Source organism: Solanum pennellii, chromosome 1, assembly GCF_001406875.1.
Source record: "Solanum pennellii chromosome 1, SPENNV200".
NCBI lineage: Eukaryota > Viridiplantae > Streptophyta > Magnoliopsida > Solanales > Solanaceae > Solanum > Solanum pennellii.
The window spans coordinates 108,782,960-108,809,854 of NC_028637.1; the positions used below are offsets into that span (position 1 = coordinate 108,782,960).

General features: G+C 35.9%; 4 protein-coding genes across 7 annotated transcripts; 2 read left to right on the forward strand and 2 right to left on the reverse strand.

Moving 5' to 3' along the window:
• Positions 1 to 95: 95 nt before the first annotated feature.
• LOC107005163 (transportin-1) lies at positions 96 to 18,674 on the forward strand. 2 transcript variants are annotated; one of them, XM_015203679.2, is made up of 29 exons: positions 96 to 385; positions 949 to 1,236; positions 1,570 to 1,659; positions 1,803 to 1,880; positions 1,962 to 2,042; positions 2,963 to 3,013; positions 3,935 to 4,020; positions 7,057 to 7,123; positions 7,240 to 7,296; positions 7,392 to 7,421; positions 7,517 to 7,576; positions 7,666 to 7,779; positions 8,412 to 8,525; positions 8,703 to 8,801; positions 10,101 to 10,226; positions 10,298 to 10,372; positions 10,452 to 10,523; positions 10,669 to 10,779; positions 11,647 to 11,730; positions 12,282 to 12,389; positions 12,538 to 12,639; positions 12,817 to 12,879; positions 12,959 to 13,036; positions 15,102 to 15,173; positions 15,315 to 15,442; positions 16,483 to 16,534; positions 17,189 to 17,257; positions 17,348 to 17,407; positions 17,842 to 18,674. In XM_015203679.2, exons 1-29 carry the CDS (start codon positions 209 to 211, stop codon positions 17,923 to 17,925), a joined length of 2,676 nt encoding a protein of 891 aa, XP_015059165.1. In that variant the 5' UTR covers positions 96 to 208; the 3' UTR covers positions 17,926 to 18,674. The 2 variants fall into 2 exon arrangements, with proteins under 2 accessions (XP_015059165.1, XP_015059174.1); XM_015203688.2 differs by having other exon boundaries at positions 15,318 to 15,442.
• On the reverse strand, positions 18,145 to 20,983 carry LOC107005174 (serine/threonine protein phosphatase 2A 57 kDa regulatory subunit B' beta isoform-like). The gene is made up of 2 exons (XM_015203700.2): positions 19,482 to 20,983; positions 18,145 to 19,237 (listed from the first exon to the last, which is right to left on the reverse strand). Exons 1-2 carry the CDS (start codon positions 20,514 to 20,516, stop codon positions 18,914 to 18,916), a joined length of 1,359 nt encoding a protein of 452 aa, XP_015059186.1. The 5' UTR covers positions 20,517 to 20,983; the 3' UTR covers positions 18,145 to 18,913.
• A 140-nt stretch (positions 20,984 to 21,123) lies between these two features.
• LOC107012042 (probable polyamine transporter At1g31830) lies at positions 21,124 to 22,881 on the reverse strand. Of its 2 annotated transcripts, none has more exons than XM_015211769.2 (2): positions 22,737 to 22,881; positions 21,124 to 22,648 (listed from the first exon to the last, which is right to left on the reverse strand). In XM_015211769.2, exon 2 carries the CDS (start codon positions 22,567 to 22,569, stop codon positions 21,184 to 21,186), a length of 1,386 nt encoding a protein of 461 aa, XP_015067255.1. In that variant the 5' UTR covers positions 22,570 to 22,648; positions 22,737 to 22,881; the 3' UTR covers positions 21,124 to 21,183. The 2 variants fall into 2 exon arrangements, with proteins under 2 accessions (XP_015067255.1, XP_027767660.1); XM_027911859.1 differs by having other exon boundaries at positions 21,124 to 22,587; positions 22,737 to 22,867.
• A 617-nt stretch (positions 22,882 to 23,498) lies between these two features.
• On the forward strand, positions 23,499 to 26,751 carry LOC107012207. Of its 2 annotated transcripts, XM_027911863.1 has the most exons (4): positions 23,500 to 23,647; positions 24,328 to 24,431; positions 25,699 to 26,157; positions 26,326 to 26,751. In XM_027911863.1, exons 1-3 carry the CDS (start codon positions 23,587 to 23,589, stop codon positions 26,149 to 26,151), a joined length of 618 nt encoding a protein of 205 aa, XP_027767664.1. In that variant the 5' UTR covers positions 23,500 to 23,586; the 3' UTR covers positions 26,152 to 26,157; positions 26,326 to 26,751. The 2 variants fall into 2 exon arrangements, with proteins under 2 accessions (XP_015067471.1, XP_027767664.1); XM_015211985.2 differs by having other exon boundaries at positions 23,499 to 23,638; positions 25,699 to 26,751.
• Positions 26,752 to 26,895: the final 144 nt, after the last annotated feature.

Below are 26,895 nucleotides of genomic sequence, written 5' to 3' on the forward strand. Positions count from 1 at the left end.
ACGCACATGTCTCGGAGGCTAATCATTGACCCACACGGTCCCTTAATTGCGTCACACCATAAAGGCGTAAACCCTCACACACCTGATCATACTTCCTACAAATGCCCCAAACCCCTCTTTTGAAAAACACAAAAGCCTCCTCGTCTTTTTCTCTCTGTAAAAAACTCGTCGGAAAATATACCGTTGCTCCGATCACTGTTATCGGAATATGGCGGCGAGTGGAACATGGCAGCCACAAGAACAAGGTTTCAAGGAGATCTGTGGATTGTTGGAGCAACAAATGTCTCCGACTTCAGATAATTCTCAGATTTGGCAACAACTTCAACACTACTCTCAGTTTCCAGATTTCAATAACTATCTCGCTTTCATCTTCGCTCATGCCGAGGTAGTTTACTCATTATTCTCAATTCTTTTTTATTGATAATTTTCTTGGATTTTTACTGAATAAATTCAATTTTAGGGGATTGATTCCTTTTTAGTGAGGTTTTTCTTGTATGAAGCTTGCTAGTTGAACTGGTTATGATTTTATTTTTTCCTTATCGAATTTGTCACTATGTGAGCTGAATTGACTTTTTAGCAATGTGTATTGAACTTAATTTGTTGCACAAGTCATCCTTAAGTGCTTTCTTGATAATGAATTGATCTTTGGACATTACTGATGAGACTTAAATATTGTGTTTAGTTTCAAGTCTTCTTTATGGGATATTGTCAGTTCTTTCTCTTTATTTCATTCCTTGATATTCTATAGGAATTTAACTTTCTTGGTTTCCAGCATATTGTTAATTTTATAACAGTAAGAAGATGGCTTGTACTGACATGTGATTTAATGTATGGAAGATGGTATTGTGCATATGGCAATGGGGATTGGTTTTCGCCTAAACATGCTATGATATTTGGAAAGCTTCAGTTTTTTCTCTCTCTCAACTATCTGGTTGGACTTTATAACAGGGAAAGTCAGTTGACATTCGGCAAGCAGCTGGGTTGCTATTGAAAAATAACCTGAGATCTGCATTCCAAAACATGCCTCTTGCTAACCAGCAATACATAAAATCAGAGTTGCTACCTTCTCTAGGGGCAGCAGATAGACACATTAGGTCCACAGCTGGAACCATCATTAGTGTTCTTGTACAGATAGACGGAGTTGCTGGATGGCCAGAGTTGCTACAGGCACTTGTTAGTAGCTTGGATAGTAGTGATGTAAACCATGTGGAAGGAGCCATGGATGCTTTATCAAAGGTAACGTTTTCTGTTATTTATCGGGCATTTCACTTAATAGTATCCACAGTACAGTGGACACAGTGTGAACCTTGTTGACAATGTCTATACTGCAAATTGTTGTACAACTATAATGAAAAGTAAATTCTTTTTCTTCTGTTTAGTGTTTGTTACATGAGACCCTTATGATTGCTAAGTTCTATTTGCAGCATATGTTGTAAAGGTAATGATCTTTGTCTCTCCTTACATTGTCAGCCAACGTGGTCAAAATTGCAAAAGTGGACATCTGTCATATCTGTGTCTTATTCATACTTATACTTAATTGGCACGCTGAACATTTTTTTTTTAATGCAGATCTGCGAGGATGTCCCACAACTCCTTGATTCTGATATTTCTGGATTATCTGAACGACCCATTACTGTTTTCCTTCCAAGGTTTCTCCTGGTAAACTAATTATTTCCTTATTATTATTTCCTTATTTGTCCAGATTTTGATTTGGTTGCTTATTTTATCATATAGTTTGCTCTTAATTTGTCACTCAATGCTGGATTTATAGTATCATTCTAACTTGATCTTTCAATGAACAGCTTTTCCAGTCGCCTCATGCTTCTCTCAGAAAACTGTCATTGAGTTCTGTGAATCAATATATAATGCTGATGCCTAAAGTGAGTACCATCCAGTTGTTTCCTTTCTATTGCCATGCGCCATTTTCACCTCTGTACTCATTTGATTAGTGTCTGTTTTAGATTTTGCATCTATCCATGGATAAATATCTTCAAGGCTTGTTTCTTCTTGCCAACGACCCTGCTCCAGAAGTGCGGAAATTGGTAAGGGACTGATGTATATCTAATCAGCCTGTTTGATTTCTCCTTATTGGTGACAAATTTGCTTTTTGTTGTAATTTCCTGCTTGTGGGTGGTGTGACTCATGCTTATGAGTTGCATCTTTAGAGTAAAGTGATGCACATAATAAGAGATACCATTTATATCATTCAATTTACAGCTATTTATGACACTTACAGCAAGTTGGATCGACCTTGTAAGACTGAACTAATTCTGTCAGGAAATTTATGACTTCTAGTTCACAGATCATGTATCTAATGAACTTCTAATAGCTAAAGCAGTTCTTTCTAGTATATCTGGAAGATGGGCTGTTGCTTTCTGTGTTTTTTCTGATCAGTCTCTTTCTGAGTTATTTAGCTTGGTTATAAGATGGTACATTTGTAAGTCTATTTGCCCCCAAGGCTTAGCTCAAGTGGCAAAATGTGGAAGATTTGTGGCTTAGGTCGCAGGTTCAAGCCCTACACCGCGAAGCCTGGTATTTAAGTGGAGATGGGTAAAGGGGTGGGCCCATTATTCAATGACTTTAGAAGGTTGTGATTGTCCAAAGGGTGGGTCACAAACAGATTTCTCGATTATCAAAAAAAAAAAATTAAAAAAAATTCGCAAGTTTATTACAACTTAGATGTTTTCCGTGTTAGTCTATGATTTCCATGTCAAGTATGATGAGAGTTGGATATTTAATTTTCTGTTAGTCGGCTGGGGAAGTGTTTTGCCCGATGACCCGATTCTTCTGCTTCTTATCACTTTTTTCTTTATTAATTTTCTCTACAAAATGCATGTTTGCAAACATTATCACCTGCAAAGAGGTTTTAGAACTCTTTCTCTGCGATGTTAATTACACATTTCACCATTGTAGAGAGTTCTCTTTTAGTGTCACCATTTACTCAGTTTGCGTTGTTCAACAGGTTTCTGCGGCATTTGTTCAACTAATTGAAGTTCGTCCTGCCGTTTTGGAGGTGCATCTCTTTCTACTCTAAATTGTCTCTATTCTCTTTCTCATATCTCTTTTCGGCTCACACTTGCTTTTAGGTATGGACAATTGTTCCAGATTTCTAGAAGTTATGAAATTTTAAATAATGTAGGAAAATGCCAAAGTACCCCCTCAACCTATGCCCGAAATTCCAGAGACACACTTATACTATACTAAGATCCTATTAACCCCCTGAACTTATTTTATAAGTAATTTTCTACCCCTTTTAGGCCTACGTGGCACTAGTTTGAAAGAAAAAGTCAACCAGGGTTGGGCCCACAAGATAGTGCCACGTAAGTCGAAAAGGGGTAGAAAATTATTAATAAAATAAGTTCAGGGGGTAATAGAACCTTAGTATAGTATAAGTGTGTCTCTGAGATTTTGGGCATAGGTTGAGGGGGTACTTGTGCATTATCCTAATAATGTATAATAAACATTATGAAGAAATAGGTTTTAACCACATTTTTTTGGAGAACGGGAAATAAGTTCTTAACTGTGTAACGATTTGCAGTTTTTGATTGCTCATGGTCTTGTTCTTGTCTTCTCTTTGTCCTTTAAATAAGTAAATATGTCAATGAACTGCACCAAGAAGGTCTAGTTATGTCTTATTGGGTTTTGGGGTCTGGATGCAAAATGCAGCATCACTTGTGTGCTGTCAATCAATCAAACAATCAACCATGCATCATTTTCAAAATAGTTAGTGTTGTCATATGAATCCTATATATTAGGACACTGTGTGGAAGTTAAATTCATTGTGGAAGTATTACTTGTATATGATTTGCAATAATATTTAAAAAAACTGAACAGTTTATCAGCCTTTTTGTGGTCTTTCCTTTAGAGTAACATGGAACATACGCTCCTCTTTTTTTTTCCATGTTCTTGATCAACTTTTGATGCTTTGACACAGCCACACTTGAGGAATGTTTTGGAATATATATTGCAAGTCAACAAGGATCCAGATGAAGAAGTGGCACTCGAAGCTTGTGAATTTTGGTAACTCCCCTTGATGCTTCTTTTAAAATATCCATATTTCTCACTGGCATCATATCATGTCAAGCGGGGAAAGAAAGAAGTTTTGTTTGGATGCTTTAGTAACCTTTGCCTTGAGAACAATTTATCTTTCAAAATTGTGCAATAGATTTCATTTCTCTTGTTGGTAAAATCAATGATAGAACCATAGAGATGGTTCTTTAGTTAACATGATCTGGGAAGCTTTGATGACATGTTTATGTACTTATGTTGTCTGTAAGATTTTACAGTCTTTGGGTAATTGTATACAGTGTCTCACTTTTCAAAGCATGCCTACGTTTCATTTGCTTGAATGGACCAGAACTCAATCTTCAAGTTTATTTGTTCCAGAGCTATGCAAAATATTAGAGCCCGCATGAGCCCCATGCATTTTCAATGTGATATATTTTGGATATAGCATATTGTTAGATAAATGTTAGCTAGCGTGGGGAGTAGGCAAAGAAGTTGAACTAGACTATTGTAGGAAATGTTTGACAAACAATAGTTAAATCATTTTATGATACTAGGAGTAAATAGAAAATTTGACAGATGGAGAGAGAACTTACAATAACTACGCCTTAATGTCAAACTCATTGGGGTCGGTGATAGCAATCCTTGATATTATTTTTGGTCTCGTTTTATTCTAGTAATCAATAATTATATGTTATAAAAAAATAGGTATTCGCTGAATCTTGTCATATAATCTTTATGTAATCTTGAAAGATATTTGTCAAGCGTGGCACTTAGCGTTATTGAGCTCAAAATGACTAACCTCTTTATCGCGACTATTAGTATCATTTATACAAGTACTTCCCTTTGATGGAGGGGGAAAATAAATTAGTTTGTAAACCTATAAATAGGGAGTTAAGGAATAAGGAAATACTTATTTGGGAGGGAAGGACCAAACAAATTGTTTTAGATATCGGCAAAGGGCCAAATATACCCTTGTACTATAGGAAATAGTTTAAATATACCCTACTTATACTTTTGGGCTAAATATGCCCCTTCTGTTACACTTTGGGGTTAAATTACCCTTATGACTAACAAAGGACACATGGACGACTAAGATTAAAAGTACTATTTAATTTAAAATAAATCAGATTCGGATATAACCCGCCAGTCCCAATAATTTGACCGGGCCTAATCTATAACATTGACCCACCAAATTTATCTTTAATACAAAGAAAGCTAATGTCCGGTTGAGTTTTCTCCGGCAATCAAAGAGGGTCTGCAAACTGGAACCTATTTATGCATGTCTAAATTCTGCATTTTCTTCCTTGTAAGGATTTAGGAGAGGCAGACCAGATTGAATGGTTGTATATTATAAGAAAGAAATTAAACACAAAATCATCAAATTTAGTAATTAGGGATTCAAACATTCAATTCATACTTATGAAATCAATGATGAGCATGCCATTAGAACAACAATAATGAGTTCTACAATAGCTCTCTCAGGCAGTTCCCGGTATCGGAAAATGGGTCATCAAACTGATAAATTCTATCAATTCTTCAATCCATCAATCGTGGATTTTGAAGCTTCAATATCTGTTGAGCATCGCAAATTTGTACCATTAAAATGAGCAAAGAAAGAATCAATCTTATTGTTAGTGCCATGCCCCAATTTTAATTTGCCAAAGAAGACTATTCAGCTCTTTACACACTAGTATAATTATATGAACATAAGATTAATGGACAAGATTTTTATCCTACAAACACGTATGAGGCTTGCAGTCAATTTTCAAAATTCAATTGTCTTTATGCCCAAATCAGAGGAACACAATCGGATATTAGCTTTCTTTGTTTGAAAGATAAATTGGGTGGGTATGTTATAGATTAAATTGGGTTAAATTATTGGGGCGGGACGGGGTTTATCGGAATTTGATTTATTTTAAATTAAATAGTTCTTTTAATCTTAGCCGTCCATGTGTCCTCCCTTAGTCATAAGGGTATATTTAGCCCCAAAGTATCACGGAAGGGGTTTATTTAAACTATTTCCAATAGTCCGGGGGTATATTTGGTCCTTTGCCGTTTAGATATTATGGTAGAGGGATAATGAGTTTAAAAATACTGGTTGTTTGAAGTTTGATCTGACGGCACTGCTAACCTATTCAGTTACCTTGTAATATGAAAGTGTAGCATAGAAATAATGTTAGGTATGACCATTTTACCTTCTAAGAAAAGCAATAGTGTGGTAGAGCTAAAAAGGAGTTCCCAAATCCCACCTAAGGGATTTTATTTTTCATTATATGAAGAAAGTGGAAAATGTCACGTCACCTAAGAATCTCACCTGTTAGAACAAACGGGTTGATTTTCTTGAGGTTGTCTAGTTCTACCTGTTATATCTTCCTCTTTTCGTAGTTGGGTTCATAAATGAATTATGCTCTTAGGTGCTTGCAGTCTTTTGCTTTTATTTTGCTTTGGAAAACTCTCAATTTCTGGTTGAGAATTTGTTGATTTTGTTGAAGTGTTACCATTTCATCTGAAATGTTGAACTGGTAGAAAGATCACACTTTTATTTTCTTAATCATGTCATCAACACACTCTCTCACCTGCGGGCCTGAACTTTTTCATGGGCCAAACACGTGAATATTTTTTATAACGAGTGGTGGTAAGACTCGAACAGATGACCGCTGCTTGCTTTGATATCATGTGAAAAAATCTTGAGCCTAACTCAACCTTAAAAGCTAGTTCACGAGGGTAGGATTGCCAAGAACATATAAGGAGATCACAACTCATTCCCGCAGCCAATGTGGGACTTGACACTCCCTGATCACCCAAGATTAGACCACTGGAGCGTGGCCAACATAATACAGGGGGCTAACAATTAACATTGAGAAGCACAACGACAAAGCCATGTGATACCAATGCTTGACCATCTCATCTAAAAGCTTAAGTTGTTAGGGGAAATAGATTTTTGTTTATTTTAATTATATTTTGAACAGATTGTGTATTATGTGGGAATCTTCTGTCATGAATTTATTTTACTTGTCAAATATGATTTGATTTGGGCTTCATTGACAGGTCCGCATACTGTGATGCTCAGTTGCCACCTGAGAACTTGAGAGAATTCTTGCCACGATTGATTCCGGTATGCTTTATTCACGGGTTTTTGTCTGTTTGTTTCCAAAACCATATGGGTATATGGGTCTTTTGTGAGAGCATATTCTTTTGCATAAGTGTAATATTTCCTGCACCACTTTTTAGGTTTTGCTGTCTAACATGGTTTATGCTGATGACGATGAGTCACTTTTGGAGGCTGAGGTTTGGTGTCTGATTCATATTTAGATTTCAAATAAGTACGAAATATTATGTTGTGAATTGTTTTTGCTTAACCAAACATTATTATGTTATTGCAGGAGGATGGATCTCTGCCAGATCGTGATCAGGTTTCATTGCCATTTCTTTTCTTTTTTTGCTGAAAAAGTGATGCTTACTTTTTTGGAAACTCGAAAATAATTACACTGGAAATCATTGTGGACAGGACATCAAACCTCGATTTCATTCTTCACGTTTTCATGGTTCCGAGGATGGTGAAGACGATGTATGAGTAGTAACCAAAGAATTTCTTATCTAATGCTCACTTTTGAATGGCCTTTGACACCACTGTTATTCTTTCTTTTCTAATTATAGGATGAAGACATTGTAAATGTGTGGAATTTACGTAAGTGTAGTGCAGCTGCTCTGGATATTCTCTCTAATGTGTTTGGTGATGATATTCTACCCACTTTGATGCCTGTCGTTCAGGTGATTAATTATGTTTAATATGAACTCAGCTATCCTTTCCCTTCTTTCATTTCTATCTGTGTGCGTAAAGAAAGGAAATTCTTCACTCAGGTGCGCGCTCCTGATGTTGATTTATAGTAATTCCTTGAAATTTGTCAAAATTTATAGGTTTTATGTGTCAATATTCTATAAATAAATGATGTTTGTGAAAATAGTATAGTTCAATTTTTGTTGGGATCCTGCATCTGTGGAATAAGGTGTCCTTGGTCTCCTTATATATGGTCTTGGGAAACTCTCCCCTCACGAGCTAGCTAGCCTTTGAGTTGAGTTAGTCCAAGGTTCATTTCCTTAAGATTCAAAACAAAGGGAAGAAAATATTGTCATTTATAATGTATCTGATCTCATCATATTCATTGTTGCTAGCCATGACAATGGCAGAACTCTTCCTTCTTAGCCGTAATTCTCTAAGAGGATCAATATTGCATGAATCTGAAGAAGTAAGTTTTATCATCTTGGATGAAACTCTGGTCATACTAGTGATGAATAAAGGAAAGAAGAGAAACTAGGAACTGAAGTTATTGCCCTTTGACCTTTTGTGCTAGTAGTTCACTGTAAATGGATCTGATATGCAGCACTTTCTTGTATCTGAACAGGCTAAATTGTCATGTTCGAATGATGAAGCCTGGAAGGAAAGGGAAGCAGCTGTGCTAGTTCTGGGTGCTATCGCCGAGGGCTGCATAAATGGACTTTTCCCTCATTTATCGGAGGTAAACCTATTATTGACAAGCTTCCTGTAGATGAATTTCATATTAATGTAAGAGTTAGTGCATAAAATGTGTGATATGTTATGTAATAGATTTTGTCTGTGATATGCGCATATTGAAGAAACTTATTTTCTATTGTATCCTTTCATGCTTTTCATTCTTTTTCTTTTTTCCATTCAGATCATTAGCTTTCTCATCCCACTTTTAGATGACAAGTTTCCTCTAATACGAAGCATTTCCTGTTGGACACTGTCCCGCTTCAGCAAATATATTGTTCAGGTTGGTTATTAGTGTTCCTTCTCTAGATCAAAGCTACACTATCATAGTTGTGATTGTATTGGCCATCATATTTGTGTAGAGTCTAGCAATCCTACACCAATCTTTCTTGGGTCAAAATTCTTCTCCACAATCGTATGGTATGTTCGGTTTCAGGGTCTATTGCCGTTCTCCTGAAGAGATGTAGTTGTAGCAATGTTTTGATAGTTCAGTTGTAATAGTGCATGGATATAGCTATATCAACAAGAAAATAGTTTTCATTAAGATGTCTGAATATTAAGTTTAATTTATTATTTAAATTCATGTTCAATTAAATTTATGTTCAATTAAAGGAAGAAGAGAATTTGGTTTTCTGGTGAAAAATATTAATCATTGAGATTCAGCCCATTTGTTTCTTTTTTTAAAAAGCCTCTTAATCGGTCTTAATGAGTCGGAATGAACCAGATCTATAACAAAGTTTTAATACCATTGAGACTATTAAAATAATAAGGTTTCTTTCATAAACAAATTCTCTTCTCCCTTTCTTCTCTTTTGGGCAAGTCTCAAGTTTCTTCCTCTCCTTTTCCAACCAAATACCATTTTTTTTCTTTTGAATAAGTAAGTTTTCATAATCTTTTGCAAGTATTTATCTAATATTTTTAATATATGCAATACTCTTGGGTGAATTGATATTTATGAAGAACTCTTCTTGCCACAATTCGTTTGCTGTCCAAACTTCTTTGGAAGAAGTTGTCATTGTTTCTTGAGAAAAAAATGTTTGAGAAAGTAAATAAATCATTTTTTTTCTGGGGTGGGTTATAATCTTATTCTTGAAATAAATTATGCACATTCAGATATTGAAAACAAACAATCTTAATGATTTAGTGTTCATACCTACAAAGTACATCTTAATATTCAAATGTGCAATCATATTCTGACACCTTAATCTTAATGAAAACAAATGAGGCCTTAGATGAACTGGCCAATGTGCTCTTGCATATCTGACTAATATTGATGCCGTGATATTGAATGGTATTCTAGTTGTGTGCTTTCCTAATTATCAAATAATGATCATATATACTAAATTTAATGTGTTAGGTTGGGTAAGTTGTCCTGCATTTGTTCCTCTTAAGAAAAAAGTTATCTTGCATTACTTTCTCTTGTCCGACTGTTGAATTTCTATTTGCTGTTTGAGTTTTTCTTTTTTTACCTTTTTTTTAATCTATGCCTCTGTTTGATTGGAAATAAATACTTTTTTTGTGATATGCTAGTGTCACTAGATAATTTCTTAGTCTTCCTTCTGTATGTTTGACTTTCTTTTAGGGCACTGATCATCAAGAAGGGCGTGAACAGTTCAACAAAATTTTAATGGGTCTTCTACGGAGAGTATTGGATGATAATAAACGAGTGCAAGAAGCTGCTTGTTCAGCCTTTGCTACTCTTGAAGAGGTCGTAGTGATAATCTGTTTGTGATATTCAGCTTCTGCATTATGTGTTAACTGATGGTTTACTTTTTGTAGGAAGCTGCGGAAGAGTTAGCCCCATGCTTGGAAATCATTTTGCAACACTTGATGTGTGCTTTCGGAAAATACCAGGTCTATTTGTCTTCTGAACATTGGTGACACCATATTGTATTTCCATTTGTTAACAGTATGAAATTTTATGTGTTCGTAGAGACGGAACCTTAGAATAGTGTATGATGCCATTGGAACGTTGGCTGATGCAGTTGGAGGGGAACTTAATCAGGTTGGTTTAATCATGTAGCTCACTCTTTCTGTTTTATTTAACGTGTCAGTACTCCTCTTAATGATTTCAAGTTATATTTAAGAAATTTTGTAAGTTTGTAAGATCTAATATTTTCCTTTTTTATTCTTTTTGTTGGCTATGACAGCCCAAGTATCTTGAGATTTTAATGCCCCCATTAATTGGAAAGTGGGAGCAACTCCCAAATTCAGACAAGGATCTTTTCCCACTGCTCGAGTGCTTTACCTCAATTGCTCAGGTTGATTTTTTAAAATTGAAACAAAGTATATATTTTATGTATGGTTATTAGTATGAATGCGCTTTTGCGTGAATATCTTGACTTATTGTTATTTGTGAGCCTTTGGTCTGATGTTTCTGCATCTTATAGTTTCTGGACGGCAAAAATTGGTGCATTAGTTTGTTATTTGTCTTCTTTATCTGTTTTTGTTTTGGGGGGTCAGTTGGTTGGTGGAGTTCTGAATTTTAAGTATAATATGGTGGGTTGGTTGGTGAAGTTCTGAATTTAAAATATAATGGTCATTTACTAGACAATTGGTCCATCCTATGTTGAAGTGCTGCAAACTAATTGAGTAGTGGACCTCTTGCTTCTCTGATTTACACTGGCAATTTTAGCTTAAGATATTATAAAGAGATTTTCTATATCGTTTATTTTGGATGCTTCATATGACTGCAGTATTTTTGTCAATGATGTTATTGAATGTTACTAAGTTCAGTCAATGATGCTGTTGACTGCAGTATTTTTGTCAATGATTCTTCACGTACATGAAGAACCTGTTCGACAAAATTTGGAGGTTTACATGCTATTTATATGGCTAGGTGGATATTTATCAATCTGGTTACCTTCTCTCCAGACTAAGCTTGATACTTTTTTAACTTCTCATTATTTGGAGGAGAACTAACCAACCTGTGTAGTCCTGAATCTGCTGGTCCTTACCTTCAAATTCTCGAAGAATACCTTTTGTTTTATTTGTGTAGCACTGTATGTGACCATGCTAGACTTTGTACTGGATAGATATTTATTGCTGAACAAAACTACATATGCAATTACTGTCAGAAATAAGCCTCTTAGGACTATATATTGTTGTTAACCATTCTTTTATTTCAGGCTTTGGGTACTGGATTTGCACAATTTGCTCAACCGGTATTTCAGAGGTGCATTACCATCATCCAGTCACAACTAATGGCAAAGGTATACTATGATACCACACTGCTTTCTGTCACTAATCTGACCTCCTTTTCATTTTTCTCCTCCTTATGTGTGTTTGTGCATGTACATGTAGAGGCCAATACTTTATTGGAAAGACACCTTTGCACTGTTTTGATTATATGTTTTAAGCATCCTCCCAGGTTTCCTGCATTCACACGATTGCACAGACCCCCCCCTCCCCCCCTTGGCGCGTGCGTAAGAGCAAGCCTTGGAAGTCAAGACTGTAGTTTTGCAACCTTCTTGAGTTTGTGTTTCTGTAGCCTTTTCCCTCTGTATCTCTATGGTAAATTATGTTTGAATTTTTGAATTTGGGGAAATCATCTTCTTAAGTTTTCTATTTATTTTTAAATAGTATGTTGTAGTTGTAACTTTTTCGAATTTGGGGTGTCGCCTTTCAACTCTTAACATAGTTCATATTTGCATTTTATGGCGACAGTACTGGGGAATCCTCTTCTAAGTCTTAATAGGCAGTATGTTCGTTCATATTCTAATATGCTCTCTTCTCTGTCCACTTTTACTGAGTCTGGTTGCAGGTTGATCCTGTTAAAGCTGGACTCCAATATGACCGAGAATTCATTGTTTGCTGCTTGGACCTACTGTCTGGACTTGCTGAAGGTCTTGGCAGTGGTGTTGAGAGTTTGGTAATTCCTTTTCCTCCAAAAATGATGCATGCGTTGAGTTTCAAGTTGCTTATATCTTTTCCAAGTTGAGTTTCAAGTTTCAGTATGGTGATATCAAGATGCATGGCAAATTTTAACCTATGCTTCAATATGGAATTATTTTCTGTAGGTTTCGCAAAGTAATTTAAGGGATTTGTTGCTTCAATGTTGCTTGGATGATGCACCTGATGTGAGGCAGAGTGCTTTTGCTTTGCTTGGTGATCTTGCGAGGGTAAGTTTATGTGTAACCTTCGAGCTAACCCACTTCATATGCGTCAGGCTATGTGTGAGTTTCATTAATACCGGTCCTAATAGGGTCAGCGTTGTGATATCTGTTGGGAAAACGGAATGGCTTGGGAATGCAGTGTTTCTTTTCATTGCTAACATACTTTTGCTTGTTTGCATTTAGGTTTGTCCTGTTCATCTGCGACCTCGGTTGGTTGAATTTCTTGATGCTGCTACTAAGCAACTGGTATGGTATACTGTTCTCTTTTTTGACGTGTTTTCAGCTCTTTGATTCCCTGTCATTTACTCGAGAGATGCTCTTACAGCAAAACACTTCCAAGCTGAAGGAAACCATCTCTGTGGCCAACAATGCATGTTGGGCAATTGGAGAATTAGCAATCAAGGTAAGTTTGACAGATTTGGTGCTTTACAAGATCATTTGATCAGGATTAGCTGAAGTAATTGAATGTAAGTAGAATTTAGTTCTGCATGAAAACATCTACTATTTATCAAAATAAAGAGAAACTTAAGGAAGCAAAACACAAAGGAAAACCTTTTTGTGTTCTGTAATCCCAATTTCATATCTGATTATTGTCATTTCCCCTGATTGCAGAAGTGGTTCTAGTGTCAGAGAAGCATCTGTTCTCTCGTGGTCTTGTGACTAAAATCACGTGGGTAGATGATTCAATTGAAAAGATAGTCTTTCTAATCAAGTAAAAAAAACTTTTATTAAAAATAGTAATAAACCAGTATACTAGAAATATGTAAAAAACAGAGAGCCTATACTATCTAGTCATTTAAAACTTGAATCATTCCTAGCTTTTATATCGTGTGAAGCAAAGCATATGAATAATAACATTCAAGCAGTCAGGGTATTATGAATCATCTTTGTTACTTATACATATAAGGTTTGGAGAACCATACCATCACATAGGCATATTGATAACTCCATAAGGTATAACAAGAACACACAGTTCTACAGGGAAGGGATCACCTTAACATACTTGTTTTATTGAGAGGTTGAATAACATAATTCCCATAGATAAAGATTCATAAAAGATATGAAACGGAAGGATGTCAAGATAAAAAGAACATGACACTTAAGGAATAAGGGATTTTGAATTCAACAGTTTGCCTCTTACATACCTCAATTCTGTACTTAAAGTGCACAACAATGTTCAATCACCATTGTAACTTTAATCCACAGCTATATATGCCAAGTAGGACTAGCATTAGTAAAAACTCTCATGTTTAGGACGTTTAGGCATTTCGTCAAACACGTAGTGAGCCGTAAGCCTGAAGCTCTACAACCTCCATTAATGGTGTTTCTTCATCCCAAACTCTTCTCCTTGCCAACAAAAGACACTATAATCATATATTTATATAAAACAACTTCACCAGCAAAGAGTCCAACAATTAACATACTCTATTTCTTGTTTCAATGGTCTCAAGGCATTGAGTGGAACTCAGGGGATGGGTCCTTCCCAGATACACATTATTATAATTATTTGGAGAGCAGACTTTCCCTTATAGTAAGGAACATATAAACCAACAGGCTAAAGAATATTTTTTTTTGAAAACCGAGAAATCAGTCTGTGACCCGCCCTTTGGACCAATCACAACCTTCTAAACTCGGTGGATAATGGGCCCGCCCCTCTACCCTTCTCCACTTAAATGCCAGGCTTCGTTTTGTATGGTGTGGGGCTTGAACCTGAGACCTAAGTCACAAAACCTCCACCTTTTGCCATTCGAGCTAGGCCTTGGGGGCCAGGCTAGAGGATATTTTTGTGGCAGACTGACCGATAAGTAATACAATACTGATCTGGCGTTGATATTATATTGAAATTTTGATACCGATTGTGAAAAATCCTGCATAAGCCATTGGATAAGTGCTAGGTTATATAAAACTCAAAATCAAGTTCACGTATGCCAGTTTATCAAACACACAGGGTGGTGAATTCCTTAAATTGAAGTTGGTGGAGGTGTAGCATGCAACTTGAGACATCCAACACAAACAAAATCTTGAACAACATACATAGGTGACACATCTTTTCAGCAGAATCTTTATCCCATGTGAAAGAGGTTACTAAACAAGCAATTTCTCATAGAATAATTTCCCCAAAAATATATCAATCAACCTCTTTCACAACAGATTGAAAAATCACTTAATCAAGTGGAACATATACTGATACCCATACTAGCATAACAGGGTCTTGTTGAATTTGGCACTGCTGCCTACTGGTTATTATCTGAAATTGATTCTTATATTGATAATGACGTGGAGCTGCAAAATATATATTTGTGATTGCACTGAACTTTTTGCCTTAATATTTAAGGTGCAAGTTCTCTTCTTTCAACTGTGTTTGTGCTCATTGTTTTGTGCCAACTAGATTCCCAATAGATAATATGCATTTTCATTTTTTTTTGTTTTATGGACTACAAATGTGATGTTGAACTTTATAATTTCAGGTCCAAAAAGAGATATCTCCAGTAGTCCTGACTGTAGTCTCATGCTTAGTACCAATCCTTCAACATGCTGAGGTAATTATCTGTTTCCTATCTACGATTGAAATATTTTGGGATTGGTGGTTGATCCCGTTTGTTTTTATATGCATAAAATGTATGTATGTTGTGCCTAAATGTATTGTGTTTTGTTCTTCTCATTTTATACTTGGTTCTAAGAAGGGTCTCAACAAGTCACTGATAGAGAATAGCGCAATCACCCTCGGAAGACTTGCATGGGTTTGTCCGGAGCTTGTGTCACCACATATGGAGCATTTTCTGCAAACATGGTGTTTTGCTCTCTCTATGTAAGTTAACTCGTACTGCAACTGTTCCATTCATGGTGACTAGAAGTCCTGCATGCTCATGCATTGAAAACTTTAGAACTATAGGCTTTTTTTGCATGAAACAGAGAGTAGTAATGTGGTCATGCTGACCAAGTTTGACTGAAGTGTTCTTATTTGGCTTACTCTTCTCCATATATTTGATGGCAAGACTCGAAACACCTCCATCTTAACATTGTCAATCTGAAGTTGGGTTGCTAATTCCTGAGACGCACGCTTTGGCAAATTTTTTATCAAGTTTGCCGAACTCCAAAGTAATATTCCCTTCAGTCCCTTTTATGTGTCATCTTTGCCAAGATTATTGTCCAAAATTTGTCACTGAAGAAAATCAAGAAAGCATTAATAATATTCTTTCCAACTCCACCCTTACTATTCCAAGAAGGGCCATATCATCATTAATTACCCAATTAAGAAAAAGACGGGAATAATTAAGTCAAATTACAGCATAAAACATATGATTAATGCTTATCTTTCTTAATGGGTATGTCAAAGCCTTAATTGACAACCAGAAGAAGTATTATACCTTGTAAAAAAACCAGTGGGAGTATTATTTTAATGATTGATAATACCACATGGTAAGAAGTAATAACATTTTCTTTGAAGCCGTGGTATATGTTTTTGTTTTTATTATTCTGTAATACAAAAGGATGTGCATGTTGAAGGTCTTAGTGCAAATGGTTGAATGTCATTAGCTTTAATAGTGTTACTTTTCTTTTCAAGAGCATCAAGTTTTGAGAGGAAAAAAACATAGATAAAAGGTGATAGTATCTTCGGCACCCATTCTACGTTGCTGTATAACTAACACATTAATTTGTCAAGCTTTTGATAAGAAAAAAACTTCCTTTCACAATGTGAAGCTGGGATCTTCTCTTCTCCTTTCATAGAACTGAATGTGTCAAAACCCACCCATTCCTGACTCTCCTCTTGCATCAATATTGATCAACATATTACAATGCACAAAATGCCTCATTGATGTCCTTCAATTTGTTCTCACTTTGTGGCAGGATACGTGATGATATTGAGAAGGAAGACGCCTTTCGTGGTTTATGTGCAATGGTAGTTTCGTCTTCTGATATTGTCTCTTCGGTTCAGATCACAAAGAACTGACTACTGCTAAATTATTGTAAATTTCCTATTATTGAAAGCTATAAATTGCTGTCCTTTTGTTGGACCACTTATGGATGATGGCATCCTGAAGCTGAATTAACTTAGGACAGTGCACATGATCTTATATCAACTGTTGAAGAAGTCCCGCAATGGTTAATATATGGCTTTGACAATCTCTCATTTTGAGCTAGCTTTTGGGGTTGAGTTAGTCTCGTCATCCATTTCTTTACATTGTATCAGTGTAGGACACAACCCAATTCTCATTCACGATGTTGGACCCCCCCATATTAAAATTGCCCACACTTCAAATATCCATCCATGGGGTGACCTGCGGGTTGAAGAATTCCCACATCAGTCAATAATGGGATGGATGGTCTCTTTATATGACTTGGGCAATCCTCACCTCTTGAGCTAGCTTTTGGGTTTGAGTGAGGCCAAAGATCCTTTTCTTTATACTAACCCAGATTTTATACTTGATGTACTTCATTCTAAAAAATGCAAGAAGTTGTCATAAATTGGAAACAAGTACTTGTTCTTTTCTAAAACCTGTTTAAAAGTTGTAATCTAACTGCAGATGTGTCTTGGTTTTTCATTTTTATTCAGGTAAAGGCAAATCCATCAGGTGCATTAAATTCACTCGTCTTTATGTGCAAAGCCATTGCAAGTTGGCATGTAAGCTTTCTGTTTCTGTATTTTCAACTGTGGAAGAGAAACTCCGATATTTTTTTTTCTTTGTTATCCTCATGTTGTGATCCTTCTCAGGAGATAAGAAGTGAAGATCTACGCAATGAAATCTGCTTGGTTTTGCAGGGATATAAGCAAGTAAGCGTTGCCCGATACTGTAATTGTTTCTTTTTCATCTGCTCTAGACGGGTATCTTTTCATGTCTTATTGCATTTTTACTCAAGAATTTGTGAATTGTTCTTGCTTTGTAGCACAGAGTAATTCTTCTTCCTTTTATCTAAACAAGGAAAACAATTATGGAGAGTAATTGTTCTACACATTTTTTTGTTTCTTTTTTTTCCTCCTTTTTACTTTTTAAGTTGCTTCCTGCCAAAAGTTCTGGACATCTTGTTAGTTTCATCTGGAGATGAACCAGGTGAAGAAATGGAAACTAAGGAAGACCAATCTCATTTTTCTCACTAACTCTCAGTGGTATAATTTTTAGGGTATAAAGATGTCCAATGTATTATTCTGAGCTTGGTCGTTACCAGTTTAAAAAAATGTATAATTTCTGAGCTTGGATATATTGTCAGATGCTCAAGGATGGTGCTTGGGAACAGTTCATGTCAGCTTTGGAGCCCTCAGTGAAGGACAAGTTGTCAATGTATCAAGTTTAGTTCTTTATTGACAGAGTGGATCTCCCAAGTTTCAATGCATGTTGTCATCTCGGCTGTATGACACTTCACATCTATGGATCTATTGGCTCTGTGTTGGTGTCACTCTTAAGATTGTTATTCTTTCCATGCATGTTGATCAAACAGTCTTGGGTTCAATTTCATCCAGGCAACATTCTCATTGAAGATTGAAGCTATTTTTATTCTTTCAAAGCTTCAGGGCTGCAGGTTTTGGGCACAACAGTTAGCTGGACAATTGGAGAAGCTGAGGTTTGACAAATTTAGTGTACAGGTGTGCGATGCAACAATTATATTTGATTTTGTTGGTGTCTGTCCTGAAGGGGCGAGATCCTAAATCTTAAGATAATTGGGTGTGAGAATTTTATATTGGGTTGAAGAGCAACTTTTCCTGATTTTATCTTTCCATTATAAGGTCCCATTGTTTGATTTTAGTCTACGATATCATAGCTAGATGTCTCAGAATTTGTTGATCCACCTTCTCATCTGGAGGTTTGAAAGTGATGGTCCGTTGGGAGGTATGAATGATCTCGATGGTGGGCGAAAGAAATAATTGTTGTCTGTACTTTGTGGTTATTGGTAGAGAGGTTTAAATTTTATGTATCATTTTAAAGAAAATATTATGTCATTTTATCCTGCACTATTTTTTAGTTACCGTCTAAAGGAAGATGAAAAAATATTTGATAGTTATAACTAGAAATGAAATGCGAAATTCAAAGATGCTGTATTGACAATTCTGTGTGTTAATTTTTTTAATTGAATTTTGTTTCTTTGAAATATGAAGTATCACCCCTTTATTGAAATGTGTTACATCGTGTATATCGCTGTCTCCATATGGGAAAATGTCTTTAGCCATAGACAGTAAACTGACATGAGATTGTAAGATATTTCCTGGGATATTCAATTGTGCTAAGTCAGAGGACATGATGCTGTGGGGAACACTCACTATCAAGGCCTCTTTTGTATCTGTTAATTATGAAATGCATTTACAGTATGTTCTCTTATCCATTGCTGCATTTTCAATTTTTTCCCAAATTTCTTTTCTTCTCATCTCTTTTATGCGTTCACCGGCTTCTTGGATTTCAAGCTGTAGAAGGCACTTGGAATAGAGAAATGGTGCTAGAGCTTCCAGCATTCCCTTCACATTCCCCGTCAATTGTCTAACACTTTTGCTCCAATGTCCTTGCAAGTTCTTCTCCATCCCTTCCACTAGAACTGGAAAGACTTCTTCCATTGCTTGTGATAACATCTTCCAGAATTGCTCATTGTTCCACACATACAATGCGCGTTCAGCAACCTAAGATCAGAACCATTAGTTTACTCCAACATCATCTCTTACATAATTGAAATCCAAGAAGTGTAGGTTTGGGATGATAAAATGGCTTCTCATATGGATGTGATATCAATTCTTAGTACTTCAAATCATCATAGAAACCACCCATTTGCAAATATTATTAATGAACATTTGAAAATTGAAGATGAACAATTTTTCTAATGGTTAATCTTGAATAGTAAGCCAAGTCCAAAGAACAGTAATTTACCTGCGAGTTCCAACTGTTTAAACACTTGGTAATTTTGGTGCACAAAGGCAGGGCAAGTTCCTTATACAACTGTGGATCAACAGTCTCCACAAGTTCTTCCAGTTCACCAATAAACAGAACTTCCTTCTGGCAATTTGTGATTGGCCAGTACTTCAATATGCCTCTTATAACAACCTCACCAAGCTCAGGCTCTTTTTGCACAAACTGAGATACACAATAAGCCAGCTGCCTATGATAAACTTGCATCCCTTTTGGTTTATGCAAAGGGACAAGAACTCTATTCAAGAAAAACTTGTGTTCTTCTTTCAAAGGAACACTAAATCCATTTATAATTGTGCCCCATATTTCAAGAAGCTCTCCAATTCCAGGGTGCCTTTGATCAGTCTCGAAAACATAGTGCAAGAATACATCATGCATAGTCTTTCTCATGAATGGTCTGTAGAATGTTAACTTTGAATAGATTCTGTGGAACACATTCTTCAAGTTGTCGCGTTCTCTTTGATCTTCAGATTGGAACAACGTGAGGAGACTAAGGAGGAAAGCATGGTCTATGTAGATACGAAGCGATTCAACACTTGTTCTACTGACAATCCTGAGGAAAATGTCGTAAACTATTTGCAAATGTGGCCAGGAGGGTGTTGGATTGCTGATAAGATCATCGTCATCCAGTAATACTGAGACGGCAGAATGAATTGGTGGGGGGAGAGGCCTAAAAAGATTAGATGACAACATTATGAAAAGGGGTGAAAGTACTTGATCATCAAGTGGTTTAATGATAGTCTTGATGATGGAAAGGAGTTGGATGAGTTTTAGCCTCTTCAAATCTTGTAGTGAAGGGGATTCTTGTGGATCAGTGAAAGAACAGTAAGATATTAGAGAAAGCATTTCCTCTGTCTCAGAATCAAGAAAATTTGTCATGTTCCTTGAATCTAAAAGGAGTTGTTTTAGAGTTGTGTTTGTTTTTCTTGGAGAATTTTTTGGGCTAAATGTTTTCCTTGGGGAGTTTCTTGGGCTGTTTCCATTTAACCCACTCATTGTTCCTTTTGCCACTTGGATGGAAAAGACTTTCGGAATAATCGATCTCTCTCGATGAGTCGATGTCAGTACTTACCTCAAAAGAGTATTTGGAAACAAATGTAGAAGGTTGGAGTGAATGGTTAATGGTTTATTTAAACGCACTAATTCTTTCTTGGGTAGTGTAAAACAGGAACAAGATATACGATGTTTAAGAGGAAAGACTCTTGGAAATGTCCGATATTTAAGAGGTTTCTTGGAGTGAAGACAGATAAGGTGAACTTTGTTCTTAGCTCTATAGGCTTTTTATAGATACTGATATCTCATCACTTAGTCATCAAACTAACTATGCATACAGTTGGATATTATTTTTAAAAATTTATATAATATGTTATCTATCAACAAGAATGGCACCAATGCAGTGAGCATTTCGTAGTTTAGGACTAACCATTATGCATCTTGGTGTGTACATCCATCTAACCACCCCATCTCCCATTTCTGATATGTAAGTCAGATGTTTACTGATTCACACACTTGAATACAAACCAAAGTAGACTGAATTGTCCACTCTGCCATGGGTTCAAGTTGAACATTCTAAATTGTCCCAAATTCAGCAAAAGTGAAAAAATACAACAAATTCAATGCTTCTAATATCAAGAAAAATACTACTGTAGTTCCATTCATCACTTTAAGCCTCAACAACCTGATGATAATTGGTCTGTAGTTCTACAAGATCAGAGCTAACAGAGAAACTTAACCATTTCTTCTTGTCACAATAGATTAGACAAGGCTGCATAATAAGGCCAACAAGAATAGCTAAGAAACTGACAATCATGACCTTAAATGAACATAGGGCTATAACAACAAGAAGAAATAATGTTGGTGGCAGACAAATTAAAATTGAACCAATTGTTCCTAGTGGAATCCTATAAGGTCTTGATGCTGCTGGATATTTTATCCTTAACTTGACAAAAGATAGAAATTCCAAAATCATTCCGAAACAGTTCATAAAGTTCTCAGCAGCCACAATTTCTTGAAAACTAAGGCAAGACAGCAGCACAACAGCTGATGCAGAAAACAAAATACTGATAAAAGGGGTTCCATAACGCGATCTCTTTGCAAAAAAATCAGGAAGCATCCCCCGTTCTGCCATTCCCAAAAGCTGATATGAGTCACCACTCATCTCAGCTAAAAACATTCCCATATTTGACACAGCCGAAGCCCCTTGAACCCACAATCTTAACCATACTCCTCCAATGATCTTAGCAATATCCGAGAAATAACCATCACTCCAAAGATCACGATGCAACGGAACAGCTCCTGTGCCAAATAAAAGAGGGAAAAAGTAACCAGAGACAACTAAAGGAAGTGCGTAGAATAAAGCCTTAGGAATTGTTTTGCCAGGATCCTCCACTTCCCCTGCCATAGTACTCACTGAATCCCAATAATTCAAATTCCAAAAAAGTGTATTTAGATACAATCCCCATTGTACATTTTCTAAATCCACAACAAACCATCTTGAAGGCTCCAACTTAGGAAGCGCGATAACTCCCATAATTAGAAAAGGAAGGAGAGTAAATATCGCTAAAACTGTAGCAACCCAAGCAACAATAGTTAAACCTCTATAGTTCAAATATGTAAGTGCAATAACCAAAGCAACAATGGCGATTGTTCTTGGTAGACCATTTGCCAATGCTGGGACAGAAGATTTAATGTAGTCTAAAAATAAAACAGGGTACAATGCGTTATCAACTACACCACTCATCCATTTCACCCATCCCAATTGAAATCCCCAATACGGACCAAACGACTTTGAAACCCAAACAACATATCCTCCGTTTTCGGGGAACATAGTGGATAGTTCTGCAGTTATTAGAGACTCTGGAATGCTCCATACAATAGGAAAAATTAAATAGCCAACAAGTGCTAAAAATGGACCGGCTGCACGGACAGTATCTTCAACTCCAAAAGGACCACCAGAAACACCATAGAATATAAGAAATGTAAGAGGAACAAATGAAACCTTGGTGAAGTTCGCTCCTCTAGATATACTCGAATATTCTTCTGCCTCCATTTGATCACCTCTTTGTTCCTATGTAGCGTATCAAATTATGAGTTTTCAAATGACACATCATTGGCCTAAATTTGAATCCCTGCGAAACTCAACTTACAGTTAAATATTTATAGAATATCAGTATTTCAGCAAAAAAAAGCTGTAGGATTAAGGGATGAGTTCTTTACCTGGGAAGATAGCAGAGCAAAGTCAAGTATCAGCAGTATAGTTATCTGAAAAAGAAAGAGAAAATTTCTTATTCTTGTCAGAAGCACGGAGGGGATCGTTGAAGAGAATAGACGGTGGATATTAAGTGCTGGGACACGTGTCAGTGATCAGGGGAGGAACATTAAATAAATATCCTTGGTCTCCAGATTATAATATCATATAAAGATTCCACACATGTTGAAATTTGATGAATTGGTTGATAACATTACACGGTGTGTTCCCTAAAGTGTTAGGTGAACTTACTTTCATAATTTCTTTAAGAAAAAATGAACTCAGCTTCAAAATAAATTATTTATGTTGTTCATCAGATGCTAACATTTATAAGCTAGTCAATTTTTGAATGTATACCTTATTATGAATATCAATAAGTAAAACTTGTGTCTCAAAAACAACATACTTAAGTTATAATTTTTGTTCGATTAATTCAGAAGGTTCACTATATTAATATTGAATATAAATGACTAACCTCTTATTAACTTAATTAATTTTTATTTCTTTATAAATAATAACAATGCTAATGTTTTATGTCATTTCAGAATAGTAACTAAGAGTAATAATATTATTTTTATGTATATATTTATGATCTCTTATTATAATTTAATTTTATTAAGAGATCGTTTCTTAAAATCAAAATAAATAATTAAATTAATGGCATGAATTGTACTCAAATCATTTATCTATTTTCTCAGCTGTTTCCCAAAACTAAACTTGGCATAAGATTCAGTTTGATTGGACAACTGGCCCACTTCAAATGGGTCTTTCAGCCCATTCTTCAATATATATATATATATATATATATAATAGAATTTGATGTTCAATGAAGAAAGAGGAGTAAGAGAAACCGGCGATTTTGAGGTGAAAGGTAATAAATGTTCGTCTCTACTCTATCGAAACTTCGGCAGGTGTTATCTTCAATTCGTTATCATTTTGATGTATATATGTTAGTCATTAGAGTTAATGAAAGACTTGATTGATGAACATCTACCAGTTGTTTGAAGAAATGCCTCAGTGAATACCAACTCTCTTTTTTTTTTTAATTTTAAAAGTAGAATTTTTCTGTGATGAAGACCACTAATAAAATAATTGGCCACGAGTTTTCTTGATAAAAATGCGTTCTAATTCTTGGAAGCTCACTTAGAGGTGTTCTGTTGTATTATATGGATGGAGAACTATTGTTAGGCTTTAGCTGGGCAGACAATGAGTATTGGATTGCCTCTATGACCCGAATAACATTGAAATTTTCTTTAATTACTGATTAAAAAATCGAGTTTGTTTGTTAGAAAATTATGAAATTGAAATTTTAAGTTCAAATACTAATCAATCACAACCCAACTTTGCTTGATTCACAATCCAACTTAAATTTGCATTTTTAGTCGATTTTGGTTTTATCTTGAAATTTGTGGATGGAAAAACTCTCTTAATGGAATTTGTTGCATGCTAGACTGTATTGGTATGGAGGGAGTATGTTCAATTTGTCTGTTGCATTCTGGAACCCAACTTATCTATTTTATGGTATTGTACTAGAACTAATACTCTGTCTAATTGATAAAGGTCAGGGTATGCTGAAACTAGTTTCTGAAATGTTGTGCGCTCGAGGAGGTCAGAAGATGAGGTCTTTTCTATGTGCGCAAATTAGTGGCTTTCATACTTCAAAGGTAAAATGATTTTGCGTTGATGCTACTACTTCATGCAGCCTTTCTATTTTCATATGTGCATATATAACGTTGGCAGGAAAGAGAGCGAACGAACGTTCTTGCATCTGTCTTGTTGACTTGACTGGTTTTCCAATAGGACATGGCTATTTAAATCTAAGCTAAACCAGTTGTTACTTTTGAGGTTTTTTGTTTGTTTTATCCACTGGTGTGTTTATTTATTGTTTGAACAAAGACGGTCTTTACGTAAAACAAATGCTGAATATTATGGTAGGACTGCCACAAATTACACAGGAATTAGTATAATCTTCTTGTTTTCATACAAAGCTTGTTGAATGAACTCTATCTTATCAGAGTGTCAGTTTTCATATTGAGATAAATGACCGAATTAGTCAAGAGTTAATTGTTCTCTAGAGAGTCTAGACTCTTAACAAATAAACGTTCACTGACATTGTCTCTCCTTCCATCCCAAGTTTAATTATCTAGTTTTGCAAGTTGCATATAATTAGAGATTAAATAAATTTGAATAGTTTTAGATCTCTAATATTAGAGTCATGTACAGATGTGTTTGGAAATTGTTGGACCATGTAAAAGTGAAACAGTTGTTGTGAAGATCTCACGTCAGGGATATGATCGAGCAGTATTTAGATCTTCATTAACACATATCTAACTGAAAAGCTGTTCTATATAGTGTCAAGTATCTGGGAAGGTATTCTGTGATGATAGAATCAAGTAACTGTGAAAAGGTGAAGCTGCAAAGGTAGGTTCTTGAGAATGTTGGCCATTTCTAAATTGTAAAGAATATGTGGCAATGCATATTATAATCTACTGGAATAATAATACCTTGGACGTAAAGCATTTTGAAGCAACCACCATTTTGTTGAAATAAACTCTTTATTGTTGATTTTCCTAGTTGAGGAGTCGGTTGGTTTTTCCTCTGTTGTGAGGATGCTTATATAGAAAGGTACTTGTAATGTATATATGTGATTGCTTAGTTGACAAAAAGAAGACAATAAAGAAGAAATTACATATTTTTTAGTGCTAACTGTGTGTGATATTATACAAGGTTGTTGGAAATTGATTTACAGGCAAGATGAGTCGATGAATTTGGGATTTAGAGAAAACTAGCTCTATTAAAAAGTGCTGACCTTATGCATCTTTTGTGTGCTGCTGTTACCTTTTCTCCTTCACCTTTGTATAATAGACTTAGCAGACATGTGGTGCAGCTTGAAATAGTGCCCCTTGAATAAGTTTTTGCTTTGCTTGGCAGCCTGGTTTAGCACCTAGAAGCTTTTTCGGGGTGGAAGATTTCGTTGATGATGACAATAGCCGTCCATACACTTACCAGAAGGGGAAAAAATCTAAGAACCCAAACAAGCATGTTTCTTTCAAGCAACGGACTGTAGCATACATGGAACCGTTCACACTTGATGTTTTCATATCAAAGCGCTTTGTTTCAGCCTCAATCACCCATAGAGTTACATGCAAACAGGTTGCAGTAGCTGGTACAAACTCCAAAGATATCAAGGCAGTGCTCAAATCACGAAGTGATATTCCTGCATGCTTGTCTGTCGGACAGATTTTGTCCGACAGGGCAAGAGAGGCTGATGTATACACTGCTTCTTATACACCTAGAGATAGGGACAAGTTCGAAGGGAAAATTAGAGCAGTTGTTCAGTCCCTCATTGATAATGGTATCGACATCAAAGTTTATCTTGACTGAAGAAAGGTACTATCTCTCCCATTATTGTATCCAAGTATATTTAACCACCTTAAAGTAATGTACCCTTATTGCAGTCTACTTGGTATTTCTTTTAGTCTGAGATTGTCATAAGCCCCTCTTTGTGGAGAAGGCTGGCATACTCACTTTTTTGTTTTTTCTGACTGATTGGTCCAGTCTATGCCATCTTTTCTAGAGAAGACCAAGTAGTGTGAATCCTTGACCTGGATTGGATATATGTATGCCCTAACATGGAGCTGAGGAAACCTATAATACAGGCTATGGATACTCCAATCTTGCTGTGTATACTCATTGTACATTTACATCTTTCGTTGTGCTGTCATCTTAAGAAGCTCCGAGGACCAACACAGCTCCGGAGCAACATCGGGGGCTTACTTGTGCACCCCCCATATACACTTGTACGTATGGCTTTTTCTACGACTGTTGAACTCGATTTGGAATTTGTGTTTCTTTAATTGAAAAAACGTCACCTAGGGTTATAAATATCATGTGAGGAAGAATGTAAATTTAATCAGGAAGACTGGACTTTACAATCTATAGCACTTGACTCGAGCTTATAATCAGAATGAGCTCATATTTTCAGATCTTCATCCCCAGATTTGGAAACCAAAACAATATTTAGTGGAACAAGAAAATCGAGATTGCCCCTCAAAGAAGTTATTCTTGTAAAACTTTTCTTACCTGAGACAAAATATTAAGATCAGCCATTTCTAAACTTGACCCATT

Bases quoted from the DNA above. Each gene is read 5' to 3' on its own strand.
- LOC107012207 (XM_027911863.1), top strand. From the start codon at position 23,587: ATGTTCAATGAAGAAAGAGGAGTAAGAGAAACCGGCGATTTTGAGGTG. The intron at 23,648-24,327 runs GTTCGTCTCTAC...TAATTGATAAAG, and splicing joins TGAGGTGAAAGGTAATAAAT to GTCAGGGTATGCTGAAACTA. The intron at 24,432-25,698 runs GTAAAATGATTT...TTTGCTTGGCAG, and splicing joins GTGGCTTTCATACTTCAAAG to CCTGGTTTAGCACCTAGAAG.
- LOC107005163 (XM_015203679.2), top strand. From the start codon at position 209: ATGGCGGCGAGTGGAACATGGCAGCCACAAGAACAAGGTTTCAAGGAG. The intron at 1,237-1,569 runs GTAACGTTTTCT...TTTTTAATGCAG, and splicing joins CCATGGATGCTTTATCAAAG to ATCTGCGAGGATGTCCCACA. The intron at 8,526-8,702 runs GTAAACCTATTA...TTTTCCATTCAG, and splicing joins TTTTCCCTCATTTATCGGAG to ATCATTAGCTTTCTCATCCC.
- LOC107005174 (XM_015203700.2), bottom strand. From the start codon at position 20,516: ATGAGTGGGTTAAATGGAAACAGCCCAAGAAACTCCCCAAGGAAAACA. The intron at 19,238-19,481 runs GTAAATTACTGT...TTCTGATCTTAG, and splicing joins TAAACAGTTGGAACTCGCAG to GTTGCTGAACGCGCATTGTA.
- LOC107012042 (XM_015211769.2), bottom strand. From the start codon at position 22,569: ATGGAGGCAGAAGAATATTCGAGTATATCTAGAGGAGCGAACTTCACC.